This window comes from Homarus americanus, unplaced genomic scaffold, assembly GCF_018991925.1.
Source record: "Homarus americanus isolate GMGI-L3 unplaced genomic scaffold, GMGI_Hamer_2.0 scaffold25013, whole genome shotgun sequence".
NCBI classification, from domain to species: domain Eukaryota; kingdom Metazoa; phylum Arthropoda; class Malacostraca; order Decapoda; family Nephropidae; genus Homarus; species Homarus americanus.
Window position 1 is genome coordinate 5,285,162 of NW_024722158.1, and position 17,025 is coordinate 5,302,186.

Sequence of the window (17,025 nt, forward strand, 5' to 3'; positions counted from 1 at the left end):
TCTCAGAAAATGACCTCACAGCAGCAAGAAACAAACAAGAAAATCTAAATCACATTCCGCAGCGAGACATAAAAACAGTGCATTTGAATGGCTTATTGTATAAATCTTGTGGCTTTGGGTTAACACTAGAGGAATATGTACTTGATTAAACACTCATGTGGTAGTGAAACATAACACAACACCATGTGGTCAATCCCAAAATTCAATAACAACATCGACTCGGCTCTTTATCTGTGAGAGTTAACACAGAGACCAACATTACACACAAATATCAATATTCAAGAATTTACACCTTGTATAATTTTCCTTTTTTTCAGGTGAGTGATCAGAGGGCCTAAATGTAAAAAAGCTCCACTGTACCTTTACCCATTAAGACTGGAGACCAGTTTTAATGAGTAAGTTAGGCTGGAGCACATAACACAAGAGACGGCCTGAACCACACCTGTTAACTTTTCCTGTAGTACAAAACAATGTTCTCAAGAGAACTTCATAGTTGACATACCTTGTCAATTTTATTTCAACACCATTTACAATTTTTTTCTGTATTAGAATATATATGCATAATATATTTCAATCCTCACTGGCACCAGACTATTAACTAATAGGAAGTTCTTTATGGTACAGTACTTGCTCAATGAAACAAAACAGCAAATTCATCACTAAAACATTAACTTTAAATCAAATACATATGGTAATACATATAGTGTTCTGTACAGGACAGTATGTACATGAACAAATTATGTGCCTAAGAGCTGCCACATGAAACAGTGACCCAGTTATGGCAATGGAGCATTTCACTTGTGTAGGCTTCTCTCTCTTTCCTGTGTGTGCAAGAGTACAGGCATGTTCCTTCTCTATACCTTTACTAAAAAATTTCCCTTGCTCCCTATCTTTGTCCATCTGTTCTCCACACTTCAATGTCTTCTCGTGCTTCTAATATGCACAGCACTTGATATATAAGCCACCCCCCCTCCTATACAACAGGCTCTCAATATACAGTATTTTAGTCAACATACAAAATACGTGAAAATTGTATGTACGTACTGTACAAGTAAAATCAAGACACAGTAATAATCAAATAAAACATTTTCAAGGATGCTTTAGGATTGCCAAAGCGTAAGTACAGGTACGTAACTAGAGAAGATATACCTGTAAAAGGACTACCTGCCCCATCCTTCACTAAGTTACCAACACTGACAAACAGCCTAACTGAGGTAGAAAGAAAATAATATTGCATACTTGTTATAAAAATAACCCAACTCCTCATATGAAAGGGAAAGACGTCAATAATCATAAACATCTACAAAAACTTCACGTGGAGGATCTTGTGAAAGTTAAAACAAGTACCAAGCTGTTGGGGCCCTTAAAATCTTTTAAGTCCAGGAAATAATTTGCAACAATCAGGAATTATTTCTCAAGAATGTCTGGAGTCTGCCATAACCACCACACAAAAGATACAACAGTTTTTCAGCAATAAAATTTGTCACGTGGAAATCTTTCATCACCTCTGAAGTTTCGTGAACATTATTACAGATTAATATGACCTTCCGTACGGCAACTCCAGGCTAGTAAATTTACCGGTAAGAGACAATTTTGAAAGCCCTGAACTATTGAATACATTAATAAAATACAACCTTTCAGACATTGTATATTATTTTAAATGGATTATCCTAACTTTCATTTCTAAACTCTGGATCTAGACCAAACACACACCACAGGTGGGTTATCTTTGTTAACTTATGATTTATGCCTCAACAAGTGACACTGTAAAGCCGACCACTGGGTAGCACGGTAAGGACAGAACGAACAAGAGTAAGGTTTCTCTCCGGTGTGAATTCTAACGTGGTTGTTCAAGGTGTTCTTAGTGGAAGATCTAAAAGGACAGTGAGGACAGATAAAAGGTCTCTCTCCAGTGTGAGTCCGAACATGTTGCTGCAACTTGTCCTTTGTGGTGGTACCGTAACTACAATGTGGACAGGGGAATGGTTTCTCTCCCGTGTGGGTACAAATATGTTTCATCAAGTGGTCTTTTCTAATAGTGGAATATGTACAGTAGGGGCATGGATGCACCTTGCCGACAGCTCCTCTCCCGCTACTCCTCGAACTGTCACTGTTCGGCCCCACCTGTCAGGAACGCCCATCTTAATTATTCATTACTCCAAACAAATCTAACTTCAATTTAGTAAAAAAAATCAACATTAATTTACTCCTAATAACTTATTTACCTATACAAATGTCCTTAACGGATGAAGGATTTTGACAACCCTACCAAGACAACAGGAGCCGCAGTGTTCAATCTGAAATTCATCGACCCCCCCCCCCCACAATAAAGAACGCTGTACACATGACCAGACATACAATTTCCCCATCTACCTGCTCCTCACCTTCAGTACAATGAGGGACACTTGATAGTTTAAATCAGAATTCCGCTCTAAATTAAAGTTTCGTGTGATGGCAACCGTCATAAAGTAGGAGAGCCTTGCCTAATACGTCTCCCAACCACCTTCACAATTCCTTCCCATCACCTTCGAGTTATTCATCCATTACTACAGCGACTGATGAAGTATAATGCCTTGACAGGTATCACGGTGAACCAAAAAGCATCACAAACAATATTCACAGTCCCTTTCGGCTACTTGATCCACCAGCAATATAACAACATAGTATTTAGTCAATTTATTAACCTGTCTGAAAATTATCACAACCATTTCACAAGATGTATTTACCTCTTGCCTTTTTAATTGACCAAGGTACAGTAGAGTTAGATCTCACCTGAGTGTGTGTATCCCAACCATCAGATATTAATTACTGTAGATATGAATGTATGTATAGTTCACCTGTTTGATTTCTCCCAACAGCAGAAAAGAGTGAGAAGAGAATGGGGAGGAATGGGGGAGGAGCAAGATCCCATCACCCCTCCCACATACCCATATGTTTCAACGGATTTGCTCGACTTCTAACAAAGGTAGTCACTTCTTGGTGAATGCAAACAAATGAAAATCACATTACACCTGTCACAGTACCCAATAGACAGGCATGTTAACTGTGTACTGTGGTATAATTTCTAGCCATGCTATGAGTTCTTAAAGCACGTCCAGTACTCCAGGACACAACAGAATCCAGATGATAATCACGTCATATGTTTCAAGAGATCAGAAACCGCCCTTGGGTCTTTTATTCATACATGATTAACCAGTAGAGTATCTTAAGGCTCTCAGGGAAGAAATACACTGTACAGTACATATATAATCATTGTATACTAAATCATACTTCAATTATATCAATATAGGTGTTTATCAATTGAGGACCAATGTTAATACACTGTATCTTTGTAAAGTAATTTTTTTTCAGGAAAAGAAAGTAAGAGAAAGTTTTAATGAGACAAGATGATGATGTTGCCAAGGAAAGTACAGAGGAAAGTTCAGAAAAACATTGGAATATTTCACTCGTTTATTTGGTGGTTGGTGTTTTAGGGAACATATATATAAATGTTGTTAAATAAATAATTAATATAAACCTTTTGTTAAATAATACAAACTGCATCCCACAAAATAAACTTTAGTAATCTGTGCAAATACGTGACATTTAACGCTACGTCCCAGGTGAAAAAAATTAACTTGATGCAAAGTTCTGGGGCGCTTGAAACTATGTTCTCCGTGATCCCTTCCATTGAAAGGTTTATATACATTAATAAATAAATCCTTTTTATTACACCACTCTTATATACATCAATGCATACCATAAACTCTTCATCATCTTTTATTATCCATCAACTCTGGAATTGGCTTTAAGGCCAATATATCTTACTATGAGACACGACTATATACCATTGTCAGAATTCTTGGGAGATGTGTTAGCCTCCTGCGGTTGTCTCGGAACACACACTGGACCCCCAAATATTCAGGAGCTTGGTATGTAATAATGACTCGCATTTTAACATTCACCATCTACGTTTGATTACTTTTTTCTTTTTTAAACAAACATCTGTCAATCCTTCAAAATTAATTAAATTGAGAAATAAATATACCATAGTCTGAAAATTTTAAACATTTCTTAACAGCCATCCAGAACTTCACCGTACTCTTGAACGCAAAAATTAACTCTATTACAAAGCTTAACAAATACTGCCAGGTGGAAAATTCTTAGACGTACAGGTAGTCCCCGACTTACGACTGCTTGGACTTACGTCCATCGGTACTTACGACCTGCTCTGACCTTACGACCGTCGGGACATGCGACCCCCGCAGTTGTGACCAATTTTTTTTTCAAATGACACGCATTTTCTATACCAAAACGTTTCCAGTTAATGTAGTCTCCATGTATATTAAAAAATTATGGGGGCCCTGTGTGCATTCAGCTGACTAAATTAAAGGTAAGTGCTCAGTCACACTGTATCCATTCCTCATTATTTATTACTTTTACTGTACTATATTTCATTGTAGATTTTTTATTTTTTTGAAAACATTTTTTTTTTGTATGTCGGACTTACGACCTGGATTTGGGTCCCTAACCTCGTCATAAGTTGGGGAGCACCTGATTTTATATAAAAAAAAGGGGGAATTATGTAATGGGCAGAAATACTTGACAATAAACGGAATAAAGAAAAAACTCCAAATTCACTATAAGACCATCCTTCTGTACAAGCTGACCCACCTCTCTCCCATACTCCATTTAAGTTTTTATTACATATATACGAACATAAATCACTTTCAGTATTACACTTGATGTCTACGGATATGAGTTACGAGAGTAGTCCTTTGTGCAGAACGGTAGGGGCAGATGGGGCAAGCATAAGGCTTTTCTCCAGTGTGAACACGAATGTGGGTTGTCAAATTATTTTTCAAAGCAAAATGTAAGGGACAAAAGGGGCAGGCATATGGCTTCTCTCCGGTATGGGTACGAACATGTTGAATTAACTTGTCTTTTGTAGTGGCACAATAAGTACAATACGAACAGGTAAACGGTTTCTCTCCAGTGTGGGATCGTATATGCCTCGTCATGCTGTCTTTCCTATCTGTTGCATAGGCACAGAAGGGACACTGGTGCACCTTGTTGTTGGCTTCCCTCTCGATAATCCTCGAGCTATCACTGTTCAGCCCCACCTGCCGGGAACGCCCATCTTAATGACTGTTATAATTGATGGCAACGTATCACTTAATCAGCACACACAATCACGATATAAGTACAGTATCCATAACACTAAATCAAAGATAATACAGGTTGTACACCATTCTCTACACTGAACCACGCCACCAGGCTAAAAAGTTGTGGTGGTGGTGGTGGTCTCAATTTGTAAACAATAATTATACAGGTAAAAAATTAATTCTTCACAATATAACTACTAATTAACAATACCACCAAAACGTGTGTCCTTCAGGTAGCTACACTTCAATTGAGCCCCAACCTGACCTTTAGAAATAGGACCCAATTCTAATAGGCCGTAATCTTCATGATTAGGTTAGGTTTGGGCACATCAGATGCGTAGGTTCTAAATATTGAGTAAATGAATATAACTACAGTATCTTCATTTATGTTATCATTGAATAATAGTTATCTATTTGAGGGGAAACAGTACACACAATTCTTCACTCGAACATAAAATAAAAATAAAAATTAGTGTCATTTTTATTAAAATACAGTATTTAGGATTAAGATAAATTACCTGTTAGTGTGATTTAACCTGAGATTCAGACGTTAATTCTGTCCCTGAAACCGAGGACAAGAAAATTCTTTATCTAGTTATGGAAGTCTTGTATGGTAAAGTACAGCCTGTCATCACCTTAAGTGTGTCACGAAGAGCGGTTCCCATAACACCAGCACAAGAAACTTTTAATTATGAACATAGAGAATTTGGGGACCAGAATGAAGTAACAGTACTTCTTTTCACCACATGTTAGAGTATAATAAATAAAGTGATCCCTCCATATAATGAAGAATGACCCACATATAAGTAGAACATTTTATGTTTCAAATAATCATGAAACTAACAATTATCTTTTCAAGTCACAAAATAACGTGCAAGACAGTACTTCTCTGATGACTGATACGAGATATTATGGCATGTAGAAAACTCCTGTTTATGTAGTCATGGAAATGTTGCATGTGACACCCACTTTCACATTGTATTTTTTCTTTCCTGTATATCTACTTTGTACATACTAAACACACACACGGATATCTATGTAAATGGGATCAAGAGGCAATATTAAGTCGGCAAACACATCGGCAATAGATATTTTTTCTTCAGCAAACAGCATCATAGTTGGACAGCAGACGAGGACAACTATGATCACTGTGATATTATGCATACCAAACCATAACTCACTTGCCGTAAAACACTATTATTTTAGCCCTACAGTGTGCTATTGTACAATCTGTCTTTTTTATATTCTCAGGCAAAAATCTGAAGATTTGAACAGCCTTTAGTATGTCTCACTCCCTTGTGGATTTCATAAAAGCTCTTTAACCAATAAAATCCAAAAAGGTTCACCACACACATATATATAGCGTATACTTAATGTTATGAAGTACCTTTGCTAATCAATCATCTCCTTCCAAACTTTAACATAGTATACAATCAATCGAAGAGAATATTTGCCATATACGTAATTCCATCTTCTTCCCTTTCTTAGTACATTTCTCACAATTTTTGTCTCCATATCCCACCAACCACCTACACTACAAGTATTTTAAAATGACTAATATTAAACTAGTATCGCAACTCCTTTCTCTTTCTCTCTCCACAACAGCTTAATTTCATGCTTTTATCTCCTATTTATATGTGACAGGTTCTCTCCCGTTTCAGCCCCTACTCGGAGATTACTGTGGTGTGTGACAAGACGGCCCTCACCCAAGCTTATACCCAAGTGGACGCCATCTTGAAATTTTTAAGTGAGTTTTGCTTAAATTTTATTCCCCATTGTGTATGTAGAATTTCTGTTACCTTAATACATCAAAATCATCTTTTTACTTTACCCCTGAAAAATATATTACCTCTAATGATAATTCCAAGTCAGTCGGCCTAAATATTCTACACCTGGTCTGATGTCTAAGCTCTCAAGGTACCGACTATCAAACCTCCTCTGCAAATACAAAGTTCATATGGCAGATAGTCTTTTCCTGCACTATCCAACTCTACTTATGTCTTTCTTGACTGACTGTGAAATTAATTCTTCCCGCTGCACCCGAGCCTACAGGTTCCTCACTACACCCCAGCTTGCTCCCACTGCAGGTTCCTCACTCCACACCAGCCTGCTCCCCTTGCAGGTTCCTCACTCCACACCAGCCTGCTCCCCTTGCAGGTTCCTCACTCCACACCAGCCAGCTCCCCTTGCAGGTTCCTCACTCCACACCAACCCGCTCTCCTTGCAGGTTCCTCACTCCACACCAGCCTGCTCCCCTTGCAGGTTCCTCACTCCACACCAACCCGCTCTCCTTACAGGTTCCTCACTCCACACCAGCCTGCTGCCACCAATCACTGATCATTAATTCTTGGTCACTCTTGCTTTACCTTTGCATAATAACTTTTCTCTACCACTCTATAAGTATGAAAAACTTCCCATGCTACTAAAAGGACTCCCACAACTTTACAAATTCACATTCCTAGACTTTTGCCACAACACCCATTTAAACCTAACCTAACCAAAATGTTAATTACATTTCAATAAATAGCTTTTGTCCACAAATTAAATAATTATACTGTATCAATGAAACAAACTACTGTATTTCCTTAAATATGCCAATTAATCACAGATGAATTTTTTTTAGCCGTTTCCTTCCTCAAAATTTCACCAGCTTTCAAGGACGATAACCCCATACCCTTCCAAACCTGGATTTCAAACAATAAATTCCCATGTTATTGTTTTCTGGTGTGTAAGAACCAATAACATTCTTGTACTCATTGCTCTGGTCTTGTGTCCACACACCAATAATTCAATAATCAGTGTACAGTATACCCAACCTCCATTTAACATATACATTTGTATACTGTACTGTACTGCTGGTGTTTACACAGTTGTCCGTTGGGGCGTGCAGACAGTAGGGAATAACTCCACATAAATATCTGACAATACCTGACGTGTAGTGTGATTTAAGAACTTCTGCTTGTAGTTTTTAAAGCACATTTGCAAGGAATTCATTTTTTTATCTTCATTCCTACTAATTCGCTTAATTCAGTCCAATTATTAAACCTTATGACCATCTCTTCAATGTTCACTTTTCATAGGTATTTTCAGTTGTTGCATCCTAAAGTCACCCAGGATTGTTTTCCCTAGAGCCTTGAACCATGTAGTGAAGGTTAAAGGAGGATACCTGCACTAACAACTGAACTAAAGTAGCTCATTAAACTCCTAACACAAACTCTTTATTGTATCAGAGGTAATCTTCAGAGTTAGACAGACAGCAGATAGGTATTTGCCTTGCTTATCAAATCTGAGGAATATGTTTCTTGAATGTTTGAGGGATAATACCCAGTACTCTATCCACACACTATAAAGATCTTCAGCCTCGGATGTTTAAGTAACTCCCAACCAACAGCTTCATAAAATACAGTAAAGTCAACATAGAGTAAAATATTCTCTAATTATTATGTAAGGACACCCATACAGTATATTAATACCTCCATTCAACGGATTTCTATAGATGGGGATTTCACATCTAACGGATCCTTGATATAACGGACTTTCATCTCATATGGTTTGTTAGACGGAGGTTCCACATCTAACGGACCCTCAATATAATGGACTTTCCTCTCCATATAGATCATTAAATAGGGGTTTCACTGTAAATGATCGTACACACATTGCTTATGTCTCATAGTTGGTGTGAATCTTCAGCACTGGGCGAGTTCATAGAGCAAAAATTCTTCTAAATTACTTTTATTTCTATCTAAGCAACCCAATATTTAAATTTCCTTTCTATTTGTCGATGCACTTTAATCCCTCCCCAATTTTCTGAGGTGTGGGTTAATGGATCGAGGGGTAGAGAAACCTCAAAGATATGGGGGTGGGGGGGGGAAGAGATATGAGATAGAGCAGTAAGGGAGTGACGTTAAACTGGTGCAGAACTTGGCAGGAGGAAAAGGCTTATTTAACACACCGCTTTATTCTCATTAACCTAAAAGAACATTATTTGCAATCGCACTCTTCAATTAACTCCAAAGTTACACACTGGCCACAATACAATCACAAGATTCTCTACATATAAACAAAAAGATGTCAAATTACAACACTAGCACTCTTCACGCTGAAACGGGAAAAAACACCCATCCCTCAGTTTCTATTAATAACATCGGTAACATTGGACATCTTCTGAGTATAGGGAGCTTTGGATTTTTTTTTTTGCATGTTATAGATTAATTATTTCATAAATCATAATCAGTTTTGTCAAGTCTCACGGAACATCTCGAATCACCTTTCAGTGAGGGATTTATTGGTTAAGAATTCTTCCATCGTGTTCAAGAGGCTATGTCTTCTTTTATTGTGTCTACTCATTATGCCCCCTCCCACTACTGATAGAAAGAACAACAATTACTTCCATTTGGTTGAATCTTTTATCTTTTGTGAATTTGTATTCACCCAGTGTCACAAAATAATTCCAGTGCATTTAAACACTTTAAACAACCACAGTAAGATGAGCAATGTTTAATAAGCTACAAGAGAAAGTAATAATACAGCATCAGATGTAAATAGAAACATCGCCACAATAATATTATCTGAAAACGTAATTCTTAGATCTTGTGTTACTCACACATCCTCCTGGGGATGGTAGTGTTCCATCATCTACATAAAGGTCTACCATAACACGTGAACCTACTAGGAACCATTAAGGAATATATTTTCTTTGGCTCATGTCATATAAAAAGGGTATTCCACCTATATTACATCACTCCTTAAGCACTCCCCAGCTTTGCCTTGTCACAAAAATCCCCCCACAAACATTGGTAATTTTATTGTATAACATTGTATTTTCCTTCCATCAGTGACGAAAGTTTTTCTGCAACAACTGCTATACAAAGTACCTTGTACTTTGTATAAATTTTGGCCCAAAACCACATGCTCTATTGTACAAAACTTGTTTCACGACTCACTGGAAACAAATAACTTCAAATTTTTTTGTGTATACTACATGTATTACATTCGCTGAATAAAAAACAATATCACAGTGCTTACCTTAAAATTACAAGAAATAAAATATGTAAGTCAGCAGCAACATCCCTAAACATACAAATACTCTACAAACAAATTTAAAGACCACCAGATGAGACAATCCAAAGGTGAGGAGCTGATCATATCTGACCAGCATCACAAGTTTCTATTGAGGGATAAAGGCACAGTATAGCACACAAACCAATTTATCAGTACTGCTGTAACCATTATTAACTGGATTCTTTTTCTGCAATTGCAACTAAAACAACTTAATATCAAATACTTTGAGCACTTATATAAGCCCAACATTGATATACAGTTGGTCAAACACAGGACAGAAAAAAATATACTGTATAAAGTTGGCATCTTCAGCTGAGAAAATGTAGATCTGGAAATAAGGAGGAGTAGAATGTTCTAGAACTCTGTGGTTTAAATACTCTAAGCTACAATAACTATGTGGTACAGACAGACAAAATGAGCTAAGTAAACAATGTTTTAAAGTTTTTACAGTTCTAACTATGGGAGTACATAATTCCCCATTAACTAATCTGATATTTGACCTGGCTTGTTACCCTTAGTCTCTGACAGGCTTAGGATTTTTTTCTACACTTCACTCTTTGATAATTTTTTTTATTGACATTTTATCAAAATATCTTTATAAACATAAAAGTTCCTCTGTTCAAGGAAAAGATTGTGAACATTGAAGGCATCCAGAAACATAGATAAATGCTCACACACTGGATAGTTAATGTGAAGGTCGGTAATGAAATGGAGACCTTTGTGTATGACAATGTTAGATAAATGGCCTGCAGGGTACCAAAGATGGGAGTTAGTTGCTAGGAAGAAATAATTACATGTTGTTTCACACTTACAGGTCTTTTCCTACTATGTTGCCTAGTGCCTGGAGTCAAGAGCCAAGACAGACTCACTTTGTAACATTTCCATAAGCCATTCGAGCACTCTCAACAGTCACACTCACTTCTTGAATGTCCACTACCCTCACTTCAGGAACTTCATTTACTCCATCCTTCCCTGTCCCTTCAATTATACTCTTCTTAGCCTATCTTCAGTTCTGTTCTAAGTCTGTTCCATCCACACCATCTCAACAAACCCCATTCACCTCCTTTTGTAAATTGTAACTCTTGCAAAGGCTGCCAAAGAGTGTGTGTCTGTCTGTCTGTCTGTGTGTGTGTAATAATAAATAATAATAATAATGTGTGTGTGTGTGTGTGTGTGTTTAATGTATATATGTATGTGTGTGTATGTATATGTGTGTGTGTGTGTGTGTGTGTGTGTGTGTGTTTAATGTATGTATGTGTGTGCGCCTGACCTAATAAAGAAGAGTAACCAGATAGCAACAAATATTACAGTATATATAATAGTTGAAGAGATCACAATGCAAACTATTGCCCAAGAAAACCCAAGCTACCATCAAGAAAGCCCTCTCTATTTTTATAAATGATATCCAAAGGAGCTTGATTTGGAAATGACCAAATTTGTATCATAATAAACCTATGCCTAAAATGTTCTTGTACAGAACTACATCTTCAAGTTCTTAAAAAAGAAAAAGGTTCAGTCACACTAATGAAGTCTAAAAAAGTTCTCTAAACATAAAAAAATATTTACTCAAGTCAACAAAGAATTTTCTCAAAAATATTCCTTGGCCAAACTTTTTACTGTCCTGAACAAAATTATTCTAAATGTCAAACTGAGAACAAACATTGAAACTGATTTTGGAAAGCTAACAAAGGGAAGCACTTACACCCCGTTCCAGCCTTATGAAGAAGACTGTGCCTGAACTGTACTTGGCAAATATAGTGTCCTGCATGTAAATTTTAAGCACAACATCCCCACAGTCAATTGCGCACACCTAACTTGGCGTTCATTTTGTTGCTGTGAAACAGGGTAACCAGGCAGCTGCTGGCCATGAGTCTTAGCAAACAATTACTATAGTTGGTTATAGATTAGCAGGATGTCAGTCCAATGAAAGGTTGATCCACCATCAGCAAGGGTATCCAATAGTGCACTCATCTATTGAACTGCTGTGTCTACAAAGATACTGGTGTAAGGGGGAAACTTAAGTCCTCCACTTAAAAATGTTTTGCTAATCACAAATACTGTACCACCTTTAAGTCAACTCTTTTATTACCTGATTTGTATGGCTGAATAACTGTCAAGAACAATTCCATTCGGAGCATCCCTAAGTACCCTGGATGATGAACAACACTGCACACATTCAAGAAACAAACTCTTACCACTGTACAAAATATGTCAATGAACACCTCACACCAACAGCTGTTAAGAGAAAATGAATGAGAGAAGTGCAAGAGCCTCTTAATCCCAACCAGTCTATGCCACAGTGGGAAAGTCTACATTAGACATAAATAAGAGACTGGTTACAGTCCAACTCGACCCATTGCCATCTTGGCCCACATCCAACTCAGACCTTCACGGATAACAAACTCGGACCACTTAGGTTAACGAACTCGGACTAAAAAGTAAGAGTAAAAGTTATCACACTTATTTTTGCATGAATGATAAAAGTACAAAAGTACAATGATAAAAAGCAGCAAAGATGTACAAACATTACTGATAAACAGCTATGTGACCGAAACACATCATCGAGGTGCTTCCCTCTTACCACAGTTGAAACCTTGCTTGACACTGCAGTACCCGCTTATGGTGGATGGCAATGATGATGATATCCTCTGAAGTATGCATCCCCTACTTGTTTAATTGTCATTAAGCAGTTCCTCTTCTTATTCCTGACAACACAACGCCAATGGACAGCAGCAATTGTTTTTCTTTTTACTGTGTAAGAATATCCAAGGCTATCTACCAATTTATCCTTTTCTCTCTGGGATGACGCTGACAATATCCCGTAAGTTATGTTCTCAGTTCTTGGCTGTAATTCTCTGGGAAGGGGATCTTGGATACTGATGTTAGATGCTCCAGCAATATAATTAGCTTTCATAAGGTCTTCTTCCCCAAAATTTTCTGCAATCCCAGTACTCTCTGTCTTAGGTTGGAGGTTGTCTTCATGATGATGATCCATAGTAGATAACTGCAAGCACTGGTGACATCTCCAAACGATGTCCAGCCCCTCTCGAACTGCTCTTCTGTAGTTGTATCTACTGATGGCTGTCCCATATGTCCGGTGCTGCCAGAAGCTGCAACCATCGCACTGGAGTCCTTCCTGTCGGGGACGCACAATTGTCATGCATACCAAGCATTGGTCAGCCATGGTCAAGACTCAGACTGCGACTGATCCTGTAATCTAACACCAACACAGAGGGCAATCTCACTTTGCCTGGGGATCTGACAACGATAACCTCACAAAATATGACGGTTGAAGATAACCTGATCACGAGATCTGAGGTTGACATTCCACAAAAATTTACCCACAGGGCGACCTCACTTTACCTGGAGACCTGACAACAATACCCTTATAAAATATGACGGTTGAGGATGACCTGATCACGAGTTCTGAGATTGAAGATGTTCCACAACAATATAAATAATGAGTTAATTAATGCACAAAGGCAAATCATACCATAAAGAAAACTCCGATCAAATAACAATGACCCCAAATGGATGAATAATTATTTAAAGAATATTATTCATCCTTCATACCGATTGAACCTCAGTATTCACACTCTTTGTATTTCAGTGAACCAACAAAAGACATAAAACAAGTCTCAAACTCATTTCTGAACCTCGAGTTAGCTACTTGTTTGAAGTGTGCAAGGTGGGCCAAGTTAGTAATGTGTGGGCCGAGTTGGTTATTTAAGATGGGCCAAGTTGGAGTTACACACACCTAAGAGACTAAGTTTTTTGTTTTTGTTTTTACAGGCCTGGGAGGCAAAAATATTATTATTATTATAATAATAATAATAAAGAGCCATAAATAAATACAAAAATATCAATAGTGAGAAATGATATATGTATGTTGTGTTGTCAACAGTAAGAAGAACAATTGAGACCCTGCAATTGAGTGTGTAAATGAGGCAGAAAGTCAGATCAGCAACCTGGGACTTGGTCACAATTTTTGTGGTGCTACATGGCAGCAGGATCTACCATTAGACAACACATTATGCAAAGTGCAATGCATTATAAGTAATTACTCAATTAAAGAAGTTTCACCTTGGGATTGTCTCTTCTTAATGGTACATCATACAATGGTAAAAAGTAGAGGCCATCAAGGAAATGAACATTTACAAATACAGTATGCAGATTTTTTTTTTTTTTATGAATATGTAAGCATACTTCAGATTCCAAAAGCTACAAGACTTCAGTTAATAAAATAAATGTATACACAAACTGCATAAAAAAAATACTGTATACCAAAGAAAACACAAATTTTAGATCCTTTTATGTAATATCACCAACTTAACTTTAAATTTATACCGTATTATATATACTGATAACTGCATCATAAGCGCATTACTTTGACCCATTCTCTTAAGGCTATGTACTGTACTGTACCCCTTGAGCCACCATTCAAAACAGTGGAAGAGTAACAATACTAGAAAATATTTTTCATTCCTTGTGATGGCCACCTACTTTGTAACGTAATATAAACAACACTCACCATCTGGTGGGCCTGTTGACTCCCAGGTGGACCAGAGGAAGATGGGTGAACCTCCTGGCTCCCATCTTCAGAATAGCCTTCCAGCATACCAAAGCCTCCGCCAAGTTCACCTGTACCAAGCCACTGCCAAATCAAACAAATTAAAACAAATTTAAAGAAATGCATTAAAAAAACCATTGCCACATCCTTTAACTACAGCTCACCTAAACATCTCTAGCCATGGGTAACATAATTACCCATTTTATTTCATTACCTCTTACACCACCAAGTTATTGTGTAAATCAGTGAATGAGAGCAAATTGTAAAGATAAATGAGATTAAAAACCCAACCACCAACTGCATTTAAGAATTAAGTGTGTACAAATGAAGTGTTTGAACCAGGTTTCTAACACTGCAAACAGTATAGCAGAAGATGGCTGGCAAGAATGATAATAAGAGACATATACAACAATGATTGACTGGGTATATTTACTTATTATATTGTTTGACAAGTAGCTACTATACATCTTTTGTCCAGCCCTGATTTTTAGAAGAGTAGTTTGTATTGATTAAATTTCCTGGATAAATAAGAAAGAAATAAGAATGGAATACATACCCCTTGCATCCCAGAAGGTCCAGCTAACGCTTCAACAACTGCTTCTGGGAGTGGCTGCGGATGCTTAGCGTCCAAGTGGTGGGTATATTTGTTTGCCTGTTCATCACCTCCTGTACTCGAGTCACCTCCTCCCACAGACCCATAATCCATCCCAGAATCTAACATCTCCCCTTGATTGTCCTCCACAGTATCTACAATTTCTTCTTTGACTAGAGTCTCATCTACAGAATCCTGAAATAAGATAAAAAGTTAAAGAAGACATGTCTTACACTTACCTAATGCTGACAAATGTTCATGCAACACAAATAACACACTCCTAGTAATCCACTACGTTGGTTTTATTAAAAATTTGCTAATGACGTCAGACTAGAAGTTACAAAATTAGCTTTCTCATAATGTTCACTTGTCCTATACATTGTCAAGCTGTCAAATAAATCTATGAACAGACTTTAGTTACACTTAAATACATTGCAAGAAATCAGCCTTTAATTCTTTAAACAGCAAATATAAGTACAGTACAGTAATTCACAAGAGTTCCCCAACCAACCTGAGCATGTGAAGCTTCTTGCTTCGTGGAATTGTAGTCGACTGTTGGTTCTGTCCGTTCACTTAATCTGTGATCAATGCTGTCTTCTCTTTGGTCCTGCATTACTCCCTTGCCCTGTTCCCAACTGTTGTTTGCTTCTGGAGGATGTGGGGAGGAGGGAGGACTTTCCGACGCCTGTGACCCTGCACCCTGTTGGACTGACTGGATCGGCTCTTCCCGTCTTCTTCGTTTAGGGTGTGGACTACTTCTGTCGTCGCGGGAACTCCAGGGGTATGAATTTTTCTTGCCACTGTCTTTCATGGGTGGTTCATCTGGCACGGCCAAGCCCTTTATCTGTAGCAACTCGGCAGCTTTGATAAGACGCGCCAGGTCATTTTGAGCTACACTCACAACACCGGCATACATATAACTTAATAGAGCCTCCAACTCATCTGGCTTGACGTCCTTTAAAACTACGACCGGATGTTTACACGGAGTATGTTCAAACATCTTCTCAAAGTACTCACTACACGTTGATAAGACAAGTTTGTGCACTGGATAGAACTTGCCCTCACACGCTAACGTCACATCAGTGTATCTCTCCTGTTACAGGGAGAAAAATATCCATTATAATCTTGTTTCATTTACAAATAAATTTCAAATGACAGTTTTTAGTATCACATTAAAGATATAAAAAGTACATGCTTTAATTTTTTCATGGCCTAAGTATATTTGACTACCATTACTATTATGAAAAAATATACCTAGAGTTAAATCTACATCTGTGGCAATAACTGAAAAATTTACCTTAATAAAGTTTTGTGTTGTTACTCTTCAAAATTTCCTTTAATTCTTTGCACCATTGAGATTTTTACTAAAGTCAATAAGGGAAGCTGAACACAAAAAGCTTACCTTTTCTCTTAGCGTCGCGAGGATGTGGCAAAATGTAGCTTTGTGGTTGTTCCATGACAACGATAGCATACCATCCGACGCCATCTTGTCACGATGCTTTCATCTGTGGAGAAACTGTATTGTAGTATAAGAATGATACACAAGTAAACAGGTAAATGGACAGATGCTACTGTACATCTAAGTGCAGCGTACTTAATATTGGAAGAACAAATACTGATAATGTATACAGCCTTAACAACATCAACCTAGAGAAGTC

General features: G+C 37.6%; 1 protein-coding gene across 35 annotated transcripts in view; it reads right to left on the reverse strand.

The window, feature by feature from the left end:
• Window positions 1-17,025, reverse strand: part of LOC121862141 (hypermethylated in cancer 2 protein-like) — a 106,966-nt gene that overhangs the window by 88,151 nt on the left and 1,790 nt on the right. For 32 of the 35 annotated variants that reach the window (XM_042360193.1, XM_042360189.1, XM_042360192.1 and 29 more), the window contains exons 2-5: window positions 16,770-16,872; window positions 15,879-16,460; window positions 15,332-15,562; window positions 14,737-14,859 (exon numbers count right to left, since the gene is read on the reverse strand). In XM_042360193.1, the coding sequence (XP_042216127.1) occupies window positions 14,737-14,859; window positions 15,332-15,562; window positions 15,879-16,460; window positions 16,770-16,853 (1,020 nt within the window). In that variant the 5' untranslated portion in view covers window positions 16,854-16,872. Of the gene's footprint in view, window positions 1-1,362; window positions 2,125-4,460; window positions 5,103-11,933; window positions 13,342-14,736; window positions 14,860-15,331; window positions 15,563-15,878; window positions 16,461-16,769; window positions 16,873-17,025 lie in introns of those variants that run through there. The other 3 variants (XM_042360174.1, XM_042360176.1, XM_042360169.1) reach the window with 3 other exon arrangements.